Source organism: Loxodonta africana, chromosome 27 (genome assembly GCF_030014295.1).
Source record: "Loxodonta africana isolate mLoxAfr1 chromosome 27, mLoxAfr1.hap2, whole genome shotgun sequence".
NCBI lineage: Eukaryota > Metazoa > Chordata > Mammalia > Proboscidea > Elephantidae > Loxodonta > Loxodonta africana.
Window position 1 is genome coordinate 37622015 of NC_087368.1, and position 21781 is coordinate 37643795.

Sequence of the window (21781 nt, forward strand, 5' to 3'; positions counted from 1 at the left end):
CCGGGTGGGAACGGGGAGGTAGTTTTGGTTCTGGGAATTAATGTAGGATGAGCTAGCCCAAGACAGTCATTCAACTCATTCAAGACGCTTTTCAATTCGAGCAGCTGAGTTCCGCGGTGGAATACGGAAGCGCCTTACCACTCTGAAGGAACGCAAGACTGGTATTGATTTGTCAAAGGTCAGCACGTCTGCAAGACTCAGAAGGGCAACCACGAAGTCAAAAACGTTCCAGCCTCCATGGAAATAGTGGTAGGGATCGAGTGCAATGATTTTGAGGCACACTTCTGCTATAAAAATGCCACTGAAAACCTACGGTGGGACAGAGAAGAATGAGAAAAAGGAAGCCACCTCCCCTTGAGGACACACTTTTAAGAATGGTTGGAGAGAATCAGAGAGGGTGCAAAGAAACAGAATGTACCCTCACGGTTGACACAATGTGCCTGGAAGACAACGATTTTAAAAGTCCGCTTACTGCTGGGGCTGAACCCACCTCACCTTCGCTTCTCTCTCGGCTGCCCCCCCCCAAGACGCCCACCCCACTGTCACCAAGCTCTCAGACATCAGGATGCAAAATGAATATAATTTCCCACTCTGTTGAAATAGGGCACAACTAGCTTCTTGGAAGATGGCAGAGCGGTAGGAAGTGCCAGGAAATTACTTCTCTGAATTCTCTATAAAATACCAGTGAAAACCCCAGAATGGTGACCGGGAGAATGCATGACAGACCTGAAAACTAAAGCTCACCCTCCTCCATGAACCTGAATCCAGGCGTGCACCTAACCACAACTGTAAGGACTACGCATCCCGAAATAGGAATCATCCTTCCTTCAACCTCAACAGCTTGCTCAGAAAAAAATAAAATAAGGGGCCCAAAGCAGAGAAATAAAAACCCTGCCAGGGACAGAAAAAGTCTTTGAGCAACTCAATAAAAAAAAAAATTTTTTTTTTTTTTTTTTTATACATTAGATAAATCCCAGATAGGTTATGTCTGAAAAGGGATTAGTGAGTTGGAATATAGCCCTTAGAATTCACTCAGAATGCAAGGTTCATCACTCCAAAAAAGATAAATAAGTACGAAAGCATAAAGAAAAGGGGAGAGAGTTACCGAAAGTGCTAAATATGTGTCTTCCACGGGCACAAATGAATGGTCATTGTTTCGTCTTTGTCTTTAATAATTAGGTAAATACAAGGTTAAGAAATCTGCAAAATTTTGAATAGATAATAGCCAAATTAAAAATTAAATAATTGATCATCTTTTTTTATATATTTGCAGAAGATAAAATATTTGCTATATTTCCTTATAGCAAATATTATATTCTGTATCACACACAGAAATAGAAATAAAAAAACAATAGTATGAAAATAATAAGGTAATATAAAAAGACTTAAATCCTCAAAAAATGTTGTCAGATATAACACTTTCCACTACAGTTCTGAAAAAAAAGTCATTAATGATTTAAAAACCCACCACTGTCCAGTCGATTCCAACTCACAGCGACCCCACAGTGCTTCTAAGGCTGCAAATCTTTACGGAAGCAGACTGCCACATCTTTCTCCCTCGGAGCGTCTGGTGGTTTTGAACCACTGACCTTTCCGGTAGCAGCCAAGGGCTTAAACACTGCACCACCAGGGCTCCTTTATTAATGATTAACCACCTCCCCCCCCCCCATTAACAGTAACAGAGCCCTGGCGGCAGCAGAAACGCCTCCCCCCTCTTGTCCAGCTGCCTCAGTCAGGTGCCTTTCATTTGTGGTGCCTTGGGATGTCATTCCATGCCTCATCTGGCACCCCTGGGGTTTGTGCCTGGGGGCAAGTGTCCCCCCACCGCCTTGGGATGTCATTCCATGCCTCATCTGGCACCCCTGGGGTTTGTGCCTGGGGGCAAGTGTCCCCCCACCGCCTTGGGATGTCATTCCATGCCTCATCTGGCACCCCTGGGGTTTGTGCCTGGGGGCAAGTGTCCCCCCACCGCCTTGGGATGTCATTCCATGCCTCATCTGGCACCCCTGGGGTTTGTGCCTGGGGGCAAGTGTCCCCCCACCGCCTTGGGATGTCATTCCATGCCTCATCTGGCACCCCTGGGGTTTGTGCCTGGGGGCAAGTGTCCCCCCACCGCCTTGGGATGTCATTCCATGCCTCATCTGGCACCCCTGGGGTTTGTGCCTGGGGGCAAGTGTCCCCCCACCGCCTTGGGATGTCATTCCATGCCTCATCTGGCACCCCTGGGGTTTGTGCCTGGGGGCAAGTGTCCCCCCACCGCCTTGGGATGTCATTCCATGCCTCATCTGGCACCCCTGGGGTTTGTGCCTGGGGGCAAGTGTCCCCCCACCGCCTTGGGATGTCATTCCATGCCTCATCTGGCACCCCTGGGGTTTGTGCCTGGGGGCAAGTGTCCCCCCACCCCCCGTTGACTTCTGACTGCAAAACGCATCTCCACCTGAACACCCCAAGACACCCAGGAGGGCAGCTTTTCTCATTTCCCACTTCCCCTTTGCAGCTGGGAAGCTCTGTCCAGAGAGATGACTTTGGAATTCTCTGGAATTTAGCCACAGTCCCACCCACCAAGAGGTGCACAGAGCGGGGGGGTCTGCGGACTCAGCTGATGTTGCAGACACAGCAACCTCCTCCAAGTGAAACGGCTCTGTCAGCCCATCCCTGGGGCAACCTCAGCACGGAATATCTGAAGGCTCTGGTCCAGGAGCCCAGAGGACACTGGTCTGTTAGAAGGACCTGTGTGTCCTGTTCACTGTGCAGCATGGAGTCTAGATGGACCCATTCACACCCACAAGGCGCCTCTCTCCAAAGGAAGTACGGGCAAGGGAACTCAGATGCAGACTCCTTGTAGGGAGAACCACCCTGGCCCTACACTCAGCCCCACTGGATCCTTGTCGTCCTGGGAGGGATGTGGTACCAAGGAGTCAGGTACCTATCTCTAGCTGCATACCATCCTAAACCTGAGGCACAGAAGCAGCTTTGTGGACCAAGTCCTGATCCAATAGGTCCACTGGATTCTCAATGTAAAAAAAAAAAGGTATATATATACATATATATATTATAGCCATAGTGGTGTCTTTTCATCTCTATTGATAAGGCAATGAGAAATTAGTTCCCTCTTTGTATTTCCTTATTTTTTAAATTAAAAAAAGTGTATATTGCTTTTTAGATGGGAAAAATAAAACACAATTTTAAGAAGAAAAGGCTAGACGCTCTGGTAAGACTCTAGCCCATCAACCCATTAGCTAATCGGGGTGGAGCACCCAGAGGGTAATTATTTGTTGCTTCTGACATTTGGGGCTAATTTTCCTTGAGAAAAATGCCTTTCATAGGAACCACGCATTAGAGTGGGCAGTCCTGGAAAAGTCCGCTCCCCTAAGTTTTTCCAATTTAACTTAGACTGGATCCAGCTGATAAGACATGCACAGGAGCAGCTGAAACCTAGGGTCCCTTAGCCCCGCCTCCTGCCCCCGCCCCACACTCCATATCCCCTTCTCTCCCTTGGAACAGAGGACTTCCCCCAGGGGGAATAGCACCTAGCAATGAGGGCAACTAACAGCAACAGTGGCAGCCACATTGTCTTACGACAGTTGGTACTGTTGTCAGGGGGACCACGGTACTCATTACTGTGGGTCTTTGATATGGTTAATATTTTCTTAATTATCCCAGATAACTGACCTTCTAAGATGCCTTCTTGTTTCTGGTTTACCCCACATCCTCTTGATGACTAGAGACTCCTTAACCTATTAGAGGACCAACACAGAGTCCGGATGGCCTGTCATCGTGGAAAATCACTGAACAATAAAAGTGAACTGAGTAAAATAAAATGATAATAGGTCATCTTCTCTCTCTCCTCTGTTTACGGGGGCCAAAGACCTAGGTCAGGTTAGGCCACTCACACAATGCTTACACTTCGAAAGACTTGTAATTCAAATCTTGAAATATGTTTCATATTTTTAAAACTCTTACCTTATTGCCTGTAGCCAACATGTCCTTAAAGTCTTCCTTCATTCTGCGATGCTCCAAGGCCAAGAAGACAGTGTTGACTATGATGCAGATGGTGATGGCTAGCTCAGTGAAGGGGTCCGTCACCACAGTTCTCAGCACCTTCTTAATGCGTAGCCACTGGGGGCTACAGTCCCACACCAGGTATTTGGATGCCAGGCTTTCCCCACATGAAAGGCAAGGCTCCTGTGATTTTTCTTGTTCTAGGGAAGGACAATGAAAGAGTGCTTAAGGGTTATCTCTGAGTTGTTTGCCCAAGTACATTCCTCTCTCCCTCCGCCCCAGCATTTCTTGTGATACAACATGATCAGTCAAGAAGGGCACTCACTTGTGCTGCCAGAATGATTTTTCCACCGTCACAGTGCAGGAGAGAGGTTTCCCACATACAACTGTTAGGTGATACAGTCAAACAAACCACATCCTTGCATTTTTATTGAGCATCTTTTTTTTTTTTTTTTAGGGGCTGGGTTATACTGTTAAGGGTGCAGATTGGGAAGTCAACATTGACTAGCTATGAGCCCTTGAAAGAGCAAGACACAACCCCAAGTAATGTTAAGGGTACGGATGGGAAAGTCAATATTAACTAGCTATGAGCCCATGAGAGAGCTATGAGCCCATGAGCCCATGAGAGAGCTAGACACAAGTCCAAGTAATGTTAAGGGTACAGATTGGGAAGTCAACATTGACTGGCTATGAGCCCGTGACAGAGCTAGACACAACCCCAAGTAATGCTTCCTCAAGGCAGACCATGGTGATGGCTTCCTACTGGGATCAGGGGAAGAAGAGCTATTTGGGCAGGGACAGCTCTAACCACCGAAACAAAACAAGGCACTCTGTCAGCTCGTTGAGGAGCCCTGGTGGCACAGTGGTTAAGAGCTCAAGCTGCTAACCAAAACGTCAGCAGTTTGAATCCTCCAGCTGCTCCTTGAAAACTCTATGGGGCGGTTCTTCTCTGTCCTATAGAGTCACTATGAGTCAGAATTGACTCGACAGCAATGGGTTTTTTGGTTAAGCTGGTTGAGTTCAGGCTGTAAAGCAGCTGCACCCCTGGAAACTTTTCCGGGACTCATGCAGCCCGTTAGGTGATGCAGCTAGGCTCAAAAATGCTAAGGCTCCCATTTGACCCCATGCTTGCAGGGACTTGAGTTCTGCCCCTGAACACAAAACCCTTAGCTGGGTCCCTGTTACATGCTGTTAATCAGGTCGATCAGGTGCTCCAGACCTACCTACACAAGCTTTCTACTGTTCTTAACAGATTCCTCATTCTAACTTTGATGACAACTGTCACTTTCTGGAACTACCTGTGTCTTCTCTTCTTGGACTGTCATTGTCACTGAGACTTCTCATGATGGCCTGTCCAGATCAACAGGGCCTGTGTTCATGGACCCAGTGGTCTGATGTCTAGCCAGTTTCCACCACTATCCAAGCACTGGCCCAGGGAAGGGCTACTTCTTCCAAGTCTCATTGTTTAAATGCTCCAAGGAGTCACTGGAAGCCACTCTTTGCAGGAACGTACAGTGGGTGGTTTCCGTCATGCATTGAATTGTGTCCCCCATAAAAATCTGTCAACATGGCTAGGTCATGATTCCTGGTATTGTGTGATTGTCCATCATTTTATCATACGATGTGATTTTCCTGTGTGCTGTAAATCCTACCTCTGTGATGTTAATGAGGTGGGATAGGCTGCAGTTATGTTAATGAGGCAGGACTCATTCTATAACATTAGATAGTGTCTTAAGCTGCTCTCTTTTGAGAAATAAAAGAGAGAAGCAAGCAAAGAAACAGGGGAACTCATACCACCAGAAAAGTAGTGCCAAGAGAAGAGCTCGTCTTTTGGACCCAGGGTCTCTGCACTGAGAAGCTCCTAGACCAGAGAAGATTGATGACAAGGACCTTCCTCCAGAGCTGACAGAGAGAGAAAGCCTTCTCCAGGAGCTGACGCCCTGAATTTTGACTTCTTGTCTACTAGACTGTGAGAGAATAAGCTTCTGTTTGTTAAAGCCATCCACTTGTGGTATTTCTGTTACAGCAGCACTAGATAACTAAGACGGTTGTGGGGCCTGGGGCAAGGATGGAAGGACACTGAATTCAGCTTTCCCTTGGACTAGGGGTGGAACTTACCCTGAATGGTGATGGTGAGAATGCTCACAGCACTCAGGGCCCTCTGCCTTTGCGAGGGGTCTCTGTTCTCGTCGAAGTGGTCCACCGACAGATTCTGGGAGAGCCGTTTGGTTTGCTCTAGGAGGCGTGGCTGTAAGACAAAGCATGGTGGGCCGGCTAGGGCAGGGGCTGCCCCTTCTCAAAGCTTCACAATCCACTTCGTTTCAATACCATGTGTAGTAAAAAAGATGCTCAATATTTGACAATGGGTGTCAACTTACTTTATTCCCACAGAATGCCAAATACTCAGTTTTCTTATTTTGTATTCAATAGAGAAATATGGTTCAACCTTCATATTTCTTATGTATGTACATTGCTAGAGCCCTGGGTAGCACAAATGTATCCAACTACTAACAGAAAGGTTGGCAGTTTGAACCCACCCACTGGCACCTAGGAAGAAAGCCCTGGCAATTTGGTGATCTGCTTTTGTAAAGACAACCAAGAAAACCCTATGGAGCAGTTCAGCTCTGTAACACATGGGGTCAGCATGAGTTAGAATCAACTTGACGACAACAGGTGTGGTTTTTTTTTTTTTTCCTACCCACAGAAATTTTACTCCCTTATGCATTACCCATTGTCAACAAACAGCAAATAACATTTTACAAAAAACTCATGAGCAAGGTCTCAGGTTATGAATTGGGAAACAACGCTTGTAAGGCACAGAAGTAGGGGATAAATTTAGACTGATGGAGTGGGATCAAGACAGTGAAGTGCCTTAAATGCCTGCCTAAATAGATTTTAAAACAGTCAGTAACAAAAAGAACAGTCAAAATAAATACCACAAAATCTATATACTGCCCAAGAGCTTATTGACCCTAACGTTAGCTACAGTTCTACACACTCTGGAGATGAAAGGACATAAACCTTCAGCTACCAGAGAACTCAGGTGTCCATATTGGCGTCTTTCCCAAAAGTTCTCGCCAGCCAGGGCCCCAGAGGGGCCCCTTTGTGATGAGCTAATCTAAAAGCAGCCTACAGGGCTTTATTGGAAGGGAAAAGACATTTTATATTAGCTGTCCAGGTCTCTGCCTGCTGTTCTCCCAGACAAAGAGAAATTTAAAAGATGTCTCTATGTGCAATCTCTTCAGTGCGCTGTGTCTGACAGGAATGAACTCTCTAAACCACGAGGTCTTGCCCAGCCACGGCATCGAGAGTAGGATACAGCAATGGATGGGGCCTGTCTCTGCTCGTGCAAATTCTCCTGGACTCCCTCTCCCCACCCCATTCCCAGGTGGGCATACCTGTCTTCTCCTCACTCCCTCTCACCACTCTATTCCCAGGTGGGCATACCTACCTTCTGCTCACTCCATCTCCCCACCCCATTCTCAGGTGTGCACACCTGTCTTCTCCCCACTCCATCTCCCCACCCCATTCCCAGGCATGCATACCTACCTTCTGCTCACTCCATCTCCCTGCTCCCATGACAGGAAAGTGGCTCCAGCCATGAGTTCCTGGCCTGTATCTTCTTTACAATTAAAACACGTTCAAACACCTCCCACCTCAATGATAATAGTCCCTGGGTGGCAGAAATGGTTAACATACTCTGCTGCTAACCAAAAGATTGGTGGTTCAAGTCTGCCCAGAGGCACCTCGGAAGAAAGGCCCAGTGATCTACTTAAAAAAAATCAGTCATTGAAAACCCTATGGAGCAGAATTCTACTCTGACGCACACGGGGTCACCATAGGGTTTCCAAGGGGCAGCTAGTGGATTCAAACTGCCGATCTTTTGGTTAGCAGCCATAGCTCTGAACCACTGTACCACCAGGGCTCCAAACCACCTCTGGGTAGGTTCAAACCACCAACCTTTTGAAAAGCAGTTGAGCAATTAACCGTTTGCGCCATCCAGGGACCCCAAACCGTAAACCTGCATTACCCTCACTTTCCACATCCAGTCATTTGTCAGACTCTACCTTCTCTACCAAAAAAAAAAACCCAAACCTGTAGTCGTCGAGTTGGTTCCTACTCATAGCAACCCTATGGGACAGTGTAAGAACTGCCCCATTGGGTTTCCAAGGTGCAGCTGGTGGATTCCAACTGCCAACCTTTTGGTTAGCAGCTGAGCTCTTAACCACTGCGCCAGCAGGGCTCCCTACCTTCTACAGATGACTGTAATCTGTTGATTTTTCTTCATCCTCACTGCCCTGACCCGAGTTAAGTCACTGCAAACTCTCATTTGGATTACTGCTTCCGTCCTTGCCCTCCTCCAATGCCTTCTCTTCAATGCACCCAGGACAGCCTTTCTAAAACGCACATCTGGTTGTAACACTCTTGATCAACAACATTTTGACGCTGCTTCTTCCTTGTGCTCAGGGTAAAGGGAGAATTCCTTAGCTTGCTTCTCAAGGCCTTTGGTAATCGCCTCTGGATTCCTCTAATGGTTCACACTCCCAGCTGTCCTTTGCTTCCAGATCTTTTGACGTGCTGTTCTCTCCATGCAACATCGTTCCCTTTGCCTGGTTAATCTACCTTTTCAGCTTCAGCACTGCTTCCTCTGGGAACCCTTTTCTGAAGCAGGTGCTCTTGGTTGTCCTGTCCATATTCCCTTGGCCTTGCCTGAGGGCTTTCTTTGGTGACCTGAGTTCCCCGTGCCCTAGTGCACACAAGCCAGGACAACTGAAGTCTCTGGTTTCACAGAAGTCTTTAATCAACAGAGGACAAGTGCAAGTATAAATACTCCAGTGCTCTCACTCCAGAGGAACTAAACTCCAACCGCCTTCAGTGGGAACTGGGTTGAAGCTGCACTTTAAGTGGCCACCTTGTCTTCCACATATCAGCCTCCTGGGATCCCTGCCCAAATGAGCTACTTAAGCTCCAGTGTTTCAGGGTCCACTTCTGCGAGAACCCACACTAAGACACTGCCCCTGCTCCTTTCTCCCACAGCCCTCAACACAACCGTCACTATGCTGAGCAGTAACTGCCTATGTATTAGTGTGTCTTCTTCATTAGTTGAAAATTCTGTGAAGTAGGAACCCTGCTGTCTTACACATCTCCATACATCCCCAGTGCCAACCCAGCGCCAGGCAGATAGTAAACACGGTACACCAGTTGGCAATGAGTGGATTCTGGCTCAGGGTGCACCCATGTGTGTCAGAGTAGGAATGTGCTCCATAGGGTTTTCAATGGCTATGATCTTTTGGAAGCAGATTTCCAAGTCTTTCTTCTGAGGTGCCTCTGGGTGGATTCAAATTGCCAACCTTTCAGTTAGTAGCTGAGCTCTTAACAATTTGCACCACCCGAGGTCTCCTTAGTAAACACTGTAAATATTCTTCAGGAGATGTTTGTAAGTAAATGGATTGAATGGATAATTGACTAGAGGGGGAGGATGGGGAAGGTATTGCTTAAGGGGTATCAAGTTTCCGTCAGGGTGACGAAAATTTTGGGGACAGATAATGACGACTGTAGCACAACGCAGGGATTGTAATTTATGTCATGTGATTGTACACGTAAGAATGGGTGAAATGGCAAATGTTTTGCAATATATACTTCACCACAATTTTAAAAAACAGATGATTGAATAGCTATGTAGATGAATGAAAGTATGTGTAAATGGATGAATACCAAAAAATTACTTAGGTATTAAGTATACACTTATATTTACTAGTTTAATAGCCGATCTCTCCCCCTAGGCAGCTATGTGGTATGATTGGTCCCTTAGACAGAGACTTACCTTTTTCTTGGAATCTTCATCAGAATCTGATCCTGGAGCCTGGTCTTTCCCAGATTCTCTCAAAAAGGAAGGCTTCCTTTTTCTACTACCAAATAGCTTTCTCTTCTTTGGGACAAAAGATGATGCTTCAAGGGAAGTAAGTGAACTTCTGTCAATTCCCATGGCAACCAGGGCCTTAGAAAGTAAACAAAACCAATTAGTGAGCAGATTAGGCCTCCCCATGAGACACTGCCAACGACCCCAATCTCAGCAAGCATGTGCTCTCTCTCCTGGTGCTGTCGGACCATTAGAATAGGCTGGCATTTATCTGGGGGAGACTGCAGCCCTGAAAAGTAGCAGCGACTCTTTCATATCTCTGTGTCATGCACACTTAGCACAGCGTCTGCCATGTGCTGGGCCCTCGGTGAACCTTTGTGCCTGAAGATACCGGGCTGCGGGCTTACTCAGACAAATCCAAGGGGAACGGAAAGGAGTGTAAAACATGGCCTCGGCCCTAAAAACCTGACACTTGAGTTGAGAAAATGTAAAGACACCAGAGAAATCATCAGAATGGCCTGTACATACAACAGCAGATTCAAGAAGGGAGAGATAGTCATGGACTGTCATTTCCAGAGCCGCCATTACTGCTCTTCCAGACTCTCTCAAGCAAAGGTACTGAACACAAACATCTCTGGGTTTCCACAAGAGATGAGCTGAGCCTGGACTGATACATCAAGGACAGCTTTATTATCCTCTACCCAGTGACCGGACTAGGAGGCCCAGGCTTCAGAAGGTCAAAGAAGAGCATCAAAACCAGGGCTCCTGTTCTCAAGAGCCCTGTGCTTGACATCTGTGTGAGACAGAGCAGGGTGATCAACCTACAAGGGACTTAATTCCTCAGAAAAGCTCTGTGATCGTTAAGGTTATGAGTCAGCTTGGCTGGGCTATGATTCTCAGTGGTTTGACAGTTATGACGTAGTTTGACAGTCGTATGATGACGTAATCATTTCCATGATGAGCTCTGATACAACGTGATCACCTCCATGATGGGATCTGCTGTAAGCAGCCAATCAGTTGAAAGGAGTTTCCTTGGGCATGTGGCCTGCATCGAATATAAGTGGACTTTTTAGCAAGGCTGGTGGGCTTTTGCTCACTCTGGATCCTGCAGCTGACTCCTGTTGGTCTGACCTCTGGTTCTTGGGACTTGAACTAGCAGCTTACCTGCCAGTCCTGGAATTCATCAGCCTCTGCAGCCTGTGAGCCAGAGGTCTGTTGTCTCACCTACCAATCTTGGGTTCATCAGCCCTGGCAGCTACATGAGTCAGGAGAAGTCTCCACCCTGACCCTCGGACTTGGGACTTTCTAGCCTCTACAACCGTGTGAGCCATTTCCTGGATATAAATCTCTCTATAGATAGATGGATATTTCACTGGTTTTGCTTCTCTAGAGAACTCAGCCTAAGACAGGCACCCATAGAGAGAGTGCTGAAACCAGGCCTCACATGGCAGCCTTGAGCCCCAATCCAGCCCCACGTGTTCCTACCTCCTTTTCCTCCTGTAACAGCTTCTGGGCTTCCTGGAACAGCTTCTCCTTGGCCTCTGTCTCAGCAGCTACATTCCTGTTCTGCTCCTCGTAAGCCATGGTGACGACAGCCAGGGTTAAGTTAATTAGGTAGAAAGAGCCCAGGAAGATGACCACCACAAAGAAGAAGACTGAGAAGTACCCAGTGACGTGCAGGACCTGCAAAGGACAGAGAACATGCTTGCGTCTGAAGCCTTCCTTCCACAGAGGACTGCCCATCGCCTCAAGCAAAGATTATACAGTGGCAGAAAACTGGTCTTCCCCCAGCACTGGTTCCCTCCGTGGGGCAGTCCTGGGTAGTAATACAAGGACAGCTCAGCTAACCCCAGCAGTCTGCGGCCCCTGCAGGCACCCAGGGCCTTCTAGTGGCCTGCATCTCAGTGGGGAGACATCCTCACATGTTCATGTGAAAATCTTAGACTTTATATTACATCCTCAGGTGTATGCATTAAACAGGAGAGAGCTCGAGGACAGTGCTTTATGAGCACTGAAGCTCTAACGAGGGAGAAGCTCTAACGAGGGAGAAGCTCTAAAGAGGGAGCTTCAGGCGGCAGGGAATCAGAGAGGCAGCATTTCTAGGAGGAAGAGTTGTTTTGCACTTTTCTTCCAAATACCACACTTAAAACGATTTTCTTGGAATTTCTAACAGAACTTCTAAAGCAGAATTCAACGGCACAGCTCTTAAACATGGGGAACGGACGACACAGATGAGGAGAGATAGCAGGTGTCTTAGTTAGCCAGCGCCTGCTGTCATGGATCAAATTGTGTCCCCCCAAAATATCAGTCAGCTTACCTGGGCCACGATTCTCAGTATTGCATGATTGTCCACCATTTTACGTGATTTTCCTATATGTTGTAAATCCTATCACCATGATGTAATAAAATGGATTAGCGGCAGTTATACTGATGAGGTCTACAAGATTAGGAAGTACCTTACGCCAATCTCTTTTGAGATATAAAGGATAGGAACAAGCAGAGAAACATGGGGACCTCATACCGCCAAGAAAGCAGTGTCAGGAGCAGAGTGTGTCCCTTGGACCCGAGGTTCCTGCACAGAGATGCTCCCAGACCAAGGGAAGGGATGACAAGGACATTTCTCCAGAGTCGACAGAGAGAGAAAGCCTTCCCCTGGAGCCGGCTTCCTAAATTCAGACTTCTAGCCTCCTGGACTGTGAGAGAATAAACTTCTCATTGTTAAAGCCATCAACCTGTGGCACTTCTGTTAAAGCAGCACTAGATGACTGAGATAGCTGCTGTAACAGAAATACCACAAGTGAGGGGCTTTAACAAACAGAAATGTATTTTCTTACAGTTCAGGAGGCTAGAAGTCTGAATTTAGTGTGCTGTCTCTAGGGGAAGGCTTTCTGTCTTTCTGCAGGCTCTGGGGGAAGGTCCTTGTCTCTTTTTGGTTTCTGCTCTTCTGTTCTTTGGTGATCTCCAGATGGCATCTCTCTCCCCCGATCTGTGCTTGCTTGCTTCTATGCCTCATTTGCTCTTTTTATATCCCAAATATAAATATTATATCTAAAATTATATGGCCTCTTTAACATAACAAAGACAACTCTATTCCCAAATGGGATCACATTTACAGGTTAGTATTTACAACACATATATTCGGGGGACATAATTCAATCCATAAAAGTAGGTGATAAATAAAGGGTAGAGAAAAAGACAGGTAACTGGTAGGTAGACAACAGATAGATAAAAAACCAAAACAAAACCCGTTGCCATCAAGTCATTCTGACTCATAGCGACCCTACAGGACAGAGCAGCACTGCCCCCATAAGGTTTCCAAGAAGCTGCTGGTGGATTTGGACTGCCGAGCTTTTGGTTAGCAGCCTGAGCTCTTAAGCACTGCGCCCCAGGGCTCCAGATAGATAGACAGATATTATAAACAGATGACCTGTCGATACAGCCTCTCCCAGGAATCTTGGGTCATAAGCCGGAACATGGCAAGAACAGACCAGCCAAAGCTGTCGAAATTCGTATAATCATAGTCAGGATTGTATTTGGTGTGGCTGCATGTAAATTGTTCGGAACAGGAACTAGAAATTGGAAAGAAGGGAAGAGAGAGAGAATTATTTTCCCCACAGCCCAGCTTCCCCTTTGGTTCTTCAAAGGGCCCTGGGCTCACTCAAGAAGCACTGGCTGAAGGGAGTGTTTTCAGAGAGGCAGTTCCCTCTCTCCCATCTACCAAGACTTCCAGCCCAGACCTTAAAGTGAGCTCCCATTGGCTCTTTTTCAAATTGATTGACAAATAAGTTCATATCAGCAAGTTTTTAATTGAAAAATTAAGTGCAGTCATACAGTGAAGAACTGGGAGTGATGGGTGGACAATGAATATTAAGTCCTTCTCACTCTCCAGACCTCCGGACCCACCTCCCAGGGACAAGTAGCAGTTACTTTTGTCATTTGTAGATGTTTTCAATGGACATAGAAGCATATATTTAAATGCATATTTTTTATAACACACAAATGGGAGTATGCCTTCAACAGTTTCCAGTCCCTTGTTTTTTTCATGGGACACTCTAGCTTGGGGGTCTTTCCATATCCGCATACATGGAGATGGCTCGTTTCCTTTCGTGACTTACAGTCATATGAGCTATTTAACTGGTGTTCTAATGAGTATCTATCTAGGTTTCAGTTGTTAACAGTCTTTTGCTCTTACAAACATTTGGACAATGAGCATCTCTGCACGTAGGTCTTTGCCCACAACACCAAAACACATATCATTAAGTGTATCTGTGGACTCTACTAAGGGTATGTGTTTCTGTAAGTTTTAAATACATACCTTTTCATATCAAAGTAATATGCATATGTGGTTTAACAAAATCACATGGGACCAAAAGACTTGCGACTGTCCTGTATCACTCCTTTCACTATCTTTTAAAACCCGCCCAAAACAAACTAGTTGCTGTCAAGTTGATTCCAACTCATGGTGACCTAGTGTGTTTCAGAGTAGAGCTACACTCCAGAGGGTTTTCGAGGCTGTGGCCTTTTGGAAGCAGATTGCCAGACCTGTCTTCCAAGGCACCCCTGGGTGGGTTTGAACAGTTAGAAGTCAAGTGCTTTACCATCTGTGCCACCCAGGGACTCCAATCGTCATTTACACACCCCAAATTCAACAACCTTTAGCTCTTTTACTTCCATGACTCTACAACGGTGCTTATACTTGATACTTGATTTCCCAGTTTGGTCCTTATGGAGTAACCTCCTCCTCCCCCATCCCACTTCATCACTATTGGTGTCACTATGGTGCTTGTACGACTCTTCGCTGAGAAATACTGTGGCCTATGTTAACGGCCCTCCTGGGTTGGATATGCTTTTTCTTGGCTCTTCCCTGGTTTACTTCTGCATTTTTCTGAACAGCTTCTTCAAGTAGCCTCTTAAGATTAGGGCATCTTTCATATGTTCGTTCTACTTTCACAGTTGATTTATGTTTTGGTCAGAAATAGAATTCTGGATTGAAAACCATTTTTTCCTTAAAAAAAAAAAAAAAAAGACCAGACTTACTGGTCTGACAGAGACTGGAGAAACCCTGAGAGTATGGCCCCTGGACATCCTTATAGCTCAGTGATGAAGTCACTCCTGAGGTGCACCCTTCAGCCGAAGATTAGATAGTCTCATAAAACAAAATGAGACTAAAGGGGCATACTAGCCCAGGGCAGGGATGAGAAGGCAGGAAGGGACAGGAAAGCTGGTAACAGGGAACCCCCAACTTTGAGAAGGGGGAGCATTGACATGGTGTGGGGTTGGTAACCAATGTTACAGAACAACATGTGTATTAATTTGTTAATGAGAAACTAGTTTGCTCTGTAAACCTTCACCTAAAGTACAATAAAAAAATTAAAAGAAAATGATTTTTCCTTAGAAATAGGAAGGCACTGCTCAGCTATTATCTGATATCCTTTGCAGCTGTTGAGAGTTCTGAGGCCATTTTGATTTTTGTTCCTTTGTGGGTGACCTTCTTCTTCTCTTTGGAGGATTTCAAGATCTCTTCCCCTCGAGGTTTTGAAATGCCATGATAACGCACTTGGCGTGGGCGTTCTCATTCATTGTAATGGGACTTTGTGAGCTGTAAGGGACTTACATCCTTAATCCCAGGGAAATTCTCTTGTATTATTTCTGAAATTCCTACTAAGTCAACTGTTGGAATTTATGGATTTATATTAATTCTCATATTTTCTGTCTCTGTCTTTTTGTTTCTATTTCCTGGGCTATTTCCTCAACTTTCCCTTTTAATTCTATTACTGATTTTTTATAGTCATATCTAATTTCTAATGGATCTTCCTTGCTCTCTGATCCTTTTTCATAGCATCTTATTTTTGTTTTATGTACACAATGTCATTTTTAATTCCACCGAAGATCTTAAAGTTGTTAAAGCTCTTTTTGGCTCTTTTGAGTTCTTGTTGTTTTGCCCACTGCTACCTTGTTTCTTTATCTCCAGATTACATAAATCAAAGGCTTTCTTCAGATGCTTGATGAGTCTGGGTGTTTAGTCACATTTAATCAGAAGTACTAACAAGCTGATTGGTGGTCTGCTGATTTGGGTGGACTTAGTGGTAGGCTTTGCTTTAGGGTGGCTGAGCAGCAGGGCAGCCAATGTGTTGCTTTTCCCACCAAGCCTCAATGAAATTCTGTGAAATCCCAGGGTCCATCATCCTCCATCATACTTCATTTGGAGATGAACCCACCATACTTCATTTCCCTCATTGCCCGGCCACCATTAAAAATATAAACCTCCCCCCGCCCCAATCTCCTCTCTGGGTGTTCCTTCTCATTGATATACACAGGTGATGGAGTTTCTCTTCCTCCCGCCCCTCCTTCAGCAAACAGCATCATCAGTTGCTTGGCCAGAAACAAAACAAATGTCTCTACATTCTCATACACAATTCTCTTACACAAACCCTTGCACACACATACTCCAACACCCTTCTTCAGTTTACAAGTCCTGTTCTTTCTATCTCCTAAACATCTTTGGAATTCATGCCCCATTTCTCTTCATATCCACTGTAAACCTCATAACTCTCACCTGTGTGAACGCAGCCTTCTAAATAGTTTCCTGGTCTACTCCATCCATCCTTTCTGCACACAGCAGTCATAGTAACCTTTAAAACGTCTGATTTGTTCAGGTCATTCTCCTGCATTAAATCCTTTCCATGTTCCTATTTCCTCTATGATCAAAGTCAGATTTCTCAGCATGATGGGCTACCAGGCCCAGCATGGTCAGCACCTGTCTCCCTGTCCTGCCTCCTCTCCTGCCCTCTCCCCAACATGCCACTGGGCTTCTTACTACCCCTTTCATGCCTCATGCTCCCAGTCCTTCACCTTTGTTGTTCCTTCTCTCTGGAATTATTTCCTCCATTCCTTCCTTATTTAAATCTCCTACTCATTCTTCAGATCTGAGTTGTAAGGTCACCCATCACTGAGTCCTCAGGAAAGGAAGCAATTAGCAGAGGGTGAAAACCAAGCCTGGTCTCTGAACAGACCTAGGCCAGCCTGGGAAGATGAACTTGGGTCTGCCTTCTCAGCGTTCCTTGTCCTTAGAGACTACTGAGTTATGATAAATGTGGAATGTTGGGTACCAGGAGTTTGTTGACTATAAAACTGTTGAGCTTTGGAGTTACACTCAGAGAAAGCTGTGACTGGCACACAGGTTTAGTGAGAGTAAAACCAAAAAACCAAACCCAGTGCCATCGAGTTGATTCCAACTCATAGCGACCCTATAGGACAGAGTAGAACTGCCCCATAGAGTTTCCAAGGAGCGCCTGGTGGATTCAAACTGCTGACCCTTTGGTTAGCAGCCATAGCATTTAACCACTACCCCACCAGGGTTTCCTAGTGAGAGTAAGACAACATAAAAGACCAGTTGGAAACCAAGGCTGCTCCCCTGCATATCTAGGTGGCCTGCACACACCTCGGGTTTGTCCACAGTAACCATGCATGCCCTTTGTAGGGAAGGGGTCAAAGAGGCACTGTATAGTGGCAGCTGCTAGGTCTCCCGTTAAGAAGAAGACACCTGTGTATGCACAGTGTCCTGTCAGGCACCATACTGGAAAGCTCAGTAAACCTCATATTAGAGCAAAGCCTACAGGGTCTTGTGAGTTTGATCCAAACTGAACCTCTGACCACCACTGGTGGCATTAGAGCAGTCTTCCCTAAGTCTCCAGACAGGGTTACATTCCTTTTTTTGTCTCTTCTCCCTGAACATTCATCTCACTTTTGAGCATTTACTCTACATCTACCTTCCCAACAAGAGCTCTAGTGGCACAGTGGTTAAGCACTCAGCTGCTAACTGAAGGGTCGGTGGTTCGAACCCATCAGCTGCTCTTCAGGAGAAAGATGTGGCAGTCTGCTTCTGTAAAGATTACAGCCTTGGAAGCCCTATGAGGTAGTTCTACTCTGTCCTGTAGGGTCGCTATGAGTCGAAGTCAACTTTACAGCAGTGGGTTTGGGTTTTTAGATCTTCCCAGCAAGACATCAGTTTCAACAGGAAGGCGCTGCCTTGTTGGTCAGTGCGTTTCCTGGGCATGACACAGAGCTTGGCATACTGTAGGCTCCTGATTACCACTTGTTACTGAGAAATGGGTGTAGTCTATTTCATCAGAGTTCCTAGCATATTAACTTCATCTGAATCTTAATCGAACTGAATTTCTCAATTGACAAAGACCACTGACATCTGGAAGAAGGAAGAGTAACCTCCAAAAGCCATATATCTACCATATATCTGGGGTGCATGTGTATCAGGGCACATATCCCATGTACCTAATTAGCGGCAGTGGCGGTCAACAGATCAGCAAAGAGAAGAAGTGTGCTCCAGTGGTCTTATTTCAGGACCATGCCACTGAACAGGAAACAAGCACTCTGTGGGGCTCTCCATCACAAAATCTTTTCTCACCTTTGATCCATTCCATCAAGCTGAAATATTACTCAGTTTTAAGGATGTTTCTCACAAGCTACGAATTCACGTTATAACTGCTCTAACTTAAAAATAACTTAGTAATGCAGGGCTACGTTTGCTAAGAAGCGTGAAACTGTCAGTACTGTTTGAGAACTATCATCACCGTTTCCACAAATCATTAGATGAAAACTGTGTGCTGCATCATTTGGAAAGGCCTAGAGGTGTTCTAACTGGGAGACAAATGGAGAGTGTAAACCTCTTACCTGTTATCCCCCAAGATGCTACACAGTTTGTCTTCAGCAGAGTTACCTTTCTTTTCAAAACAATTGCCTGAGAAAGGAAAAAGGCATACATTCAGATACAAAAGTACTGAAAGGAAAAAGAATAGCAAACATGCCAGATTATGCTGGACGAAGATGGTTTTGAATCCTCTAAGGTGATCAAAGTTGTTGCCCAGAGAGGAACCGGGTCTTAAGCCTCCGGAAGGGGCAAGAGAAAAGAGGATGGAGCAAAGTAAGGGAGAAATGGGAGGAAGAGGCAGTGACATCACCACCACCACTACCCTGCTCTTGGACACATAACACTGAACCAGGGATCACCTTCAGGGGGTAGGTGGACCCAGATACAGCTCATGAGAAGCTCATAAATCAAAACACACATAAACCAAGTGTAGCCACATGAGATTTGGGACACGTGCAGGGTTGACCTCAGTGTGGAGAGGGTGGGGCACAGAAAACAGTGATATCCTCAGAGAAAATGCTGAATGAAGGTGCCTGGGAAGTTGCTGGTTCCCTTTGGCCAATTCCTGGTATTCTGAAGACTTCTGCAAAACATGACAAAGAGGGGGGCAGAGATCTAGGCAGGGAAGGATGGGAGCTGTCAATATCCTTGTGGATATGGCTTTGGGCTTTTCCTTCTCCACGGAAACTCATGGAACGAAGAAACTGTAATAAATTCATCTGCCTGCATGAGAACCCTGGATGGATGAAGTCATCTCTTGCTCCTAGAAGACTCTGTTTTGCAGATGTGCAGAGTGTATGAGTAGGGATAAATGAAGTTAACCATGTACAACGAGAAAACAAGGAGTGAAAAGTGAGGTATTTACCTTTATCTTCAAAAAGAGTTCCATTTAGACAGTCCTTTCTGACGCATTTCTGGTTCAGACTTCCCATGAAGAGCTGCTGACCAACCAAGGCAAAGATGCTCAGGCAAAAGAGGGTCAGGATCATCACATCAACAAGCTTCTTCACAGAGCGAAGCAAGGCGCCTACAATGACCTTTAGACCTGAGGAGGATGACAGGTGTGAAAGCCCCATCACCACCACCACCACCGGACAAGGGGAAAAGAAGCAAGGAGGGAACTACCAGACAGCTGTCAGGTGGAAGCTGAAACTGGAAACCAGTCTGGCCTAAAATTCTGATGCCCTGACTTCTAATTCCAACTCTGTGCCTTAGAAGCTGGATGTCCTCAAAATCGTAAAACACCCTGAGACTCAGTCCCCTCTTCCTTGCTCTGTGCCTGGAGCAGGGTTGCTCTGAGGAGCAAGTGAGGAGTGTCCCATCTGGACATATGGAGTAACGTGATGACAGCTGTGAAGGCACCTCCACAGCCGCGGTCGTCAACAGCATTAAGACCCAAGTGAGGCCACACTAGATGATGAGCGAGACCTGTGTATTTAGCATTCTGTACTTCCATCAAGGTACATGAGGTTCCAAGAGACACAACTAAATTGGGGGTAGGTGGGCAGGAAGAATGAGGAATTTTGTTTGGACCCAAATAATGAAGATATCCTGGAATAAAAACTCAGTTTGCCAGTGATAATAGGTTGTTTTTTGTTTTGTTTTGTTTTTTTCGTTTATTGAAGAAGTATCTGCTAAGCACCTACTATGTTTATGGCACACTGTTAAGCTTCCAAATTACAAAATAAGAAGGACGTAATCTTGTGGTGAACTGGAAAATATTTAACAGTCAGCTCTTTGGGAGAGGGAGGAGCTGTGACCTGTAGGGTTACAGGTGTCCCTGTTTACTGAATTGAATTGGGGTTAATACTCTCTACCCTCAGCCCCTATGGTCAATTTCAAGCTACCAACATGACATCATTGAACACAGAGTTGGAGAAAGATGTGCACAATCATCTGGGGAGCCAGAATAAGCCAGCTCCTGCATACATCAAAAAAGCTGGAGAGATAAGCTCCCAGATATGAATTGTAATATGTGGGACGGCACTAAATGACAAAATTTCAACTCCTTGGTGTAGACCATGAATGGCAGACTTGCAGGTAGAGAAGATGAGACTACATGGCAGTGTCCAATGAAATGCTGTTGTTGTTGTGTGCTGTCAAGTCCATTCCAACTCATAGTGACCCTACAGAACAAAACCCCATAGGGTTTCCTAGGCTGAAATATTTACGGGAGTAAATCACCAGGCCTTTTCTCTTGCAGAGTGGCTACAGGGTTCCAGCTGCTGACTTTTTGGTTAGCAGCTGCGTGCACCAAGAAATAAGGCTTCCCACAAAGTGTGATGCCAGTTGGGGAAGATCCTTGAGGCCAAGCTAAGAGATTCTCTAAGTCTCCAATATCAGCCAAACCAGAGGTTACTACAACCTCATCCAGGCAACATTTTAACATATAATAAGAGGATTGGGTCTTCTCCAAAGCAAGAAGATTGAGATGGGAGATAGCTATGATTCCTGGATAATTTTTATGTAGTCCCATAAAAGACAGTACCTCACACCTTTATTTCCAAAAAACATCCAGGAGGTGGGACCAAGATGGCTGACTAGGTAGAAACTTCTGATCCCTCTTGCAACAAAGACTTGAAACAACAAGTGAATCAATTACATACATCACAATCTACGAACCCTAACCAGAACTAAGGAGTTGACCTGAGTGACAGGGGAGTGAAAAGCCGCATGCTGAAGTAGCGACTGCTTCCAGAGCCGGCGTGCCATGCCACAGCCTGGAACTTTTGTGATTCCTTGGTGCCAGAGTGGTGGGACTGATCGTGGCTTCCTGAGACAGGGCAAGCACAGGATGCAGCCCTAACCCCCTGGAGCAACCTTGGTGGGAACCCAGCCAGCACACACAGGCTGCACACTGATGTGGCTAACAGGGGAATGAGAAACCATGGGGAAAGAGCAACTGGTTTCAGAGCCTGGAGCACAGCATCCCAGCCAGGAAATCTTGGAGCTGGGCTTTGGAATAAGTGCGGTGGGACTGATGGCAGCTTCCTGAGACGGGGCAACCACGGGACACAGCCCTAACCCCCTGGAGCAATCTCTGCAGGGACCCAGCCAGTGCACACAGGCTGCACACCGACGCAGCTGACGGGAACGAGAAACCACAGGGAAGCAGTGACTGGTTTTGGAGCCTGGAGTGCAGTGTCCCACCAGGAGACCATGGCACTGGGCTTTGGACTAAGCAGGGTGGGGCTGTTCACAGCTTTCTGAGATGGGGCAAGCACGGGACACAACCCTAACCCTCTGGGGCAATC

The 21781-nt window shown here is 46.1% G+C and overlaps 1 protein-coding gene across 1 annotated transcript in view; it reads right to left on the reverse strand.

Moving 5' to 3' along the window:
- The window catches only part of SCN11A (sodium voltage-gated channel alpha subunit 11), a 93039-nt gene that overhangs the window by 45607 nt on the left and 25651 nt on the right, over nt 1-21781 (reverse strand). Inside the window, exons 6-13 of the mRNA XM_010595497.3 lie at nt 19393-19572; nt 18551-18617; nt 13290-13431; nt 11348-11545; nt 9827-10000; nt 6121-6250; nt 3964-4202; nt 139-309 (exon numbers count right to left, since the gene is read on the reverse strand). Of these exons, the coding sequence (XP_010593799.2) occupies nt 139-309; nt 3964-4202; nt 6121-6250; nt 9827-10000; nt 11348-11545; nt 13290-13431; nt 18551-18617; nt 19393-19572 (1301 nt within the window). The remainder of the gene's footprint in view (nt 1-138; nt 310-3963; nt 4203-6120; nt 6251-9826; nt 10001-11347; nt 11546-13289; nt 13432-18550; nt 18618-19392; nt 19573-21781) is intronic.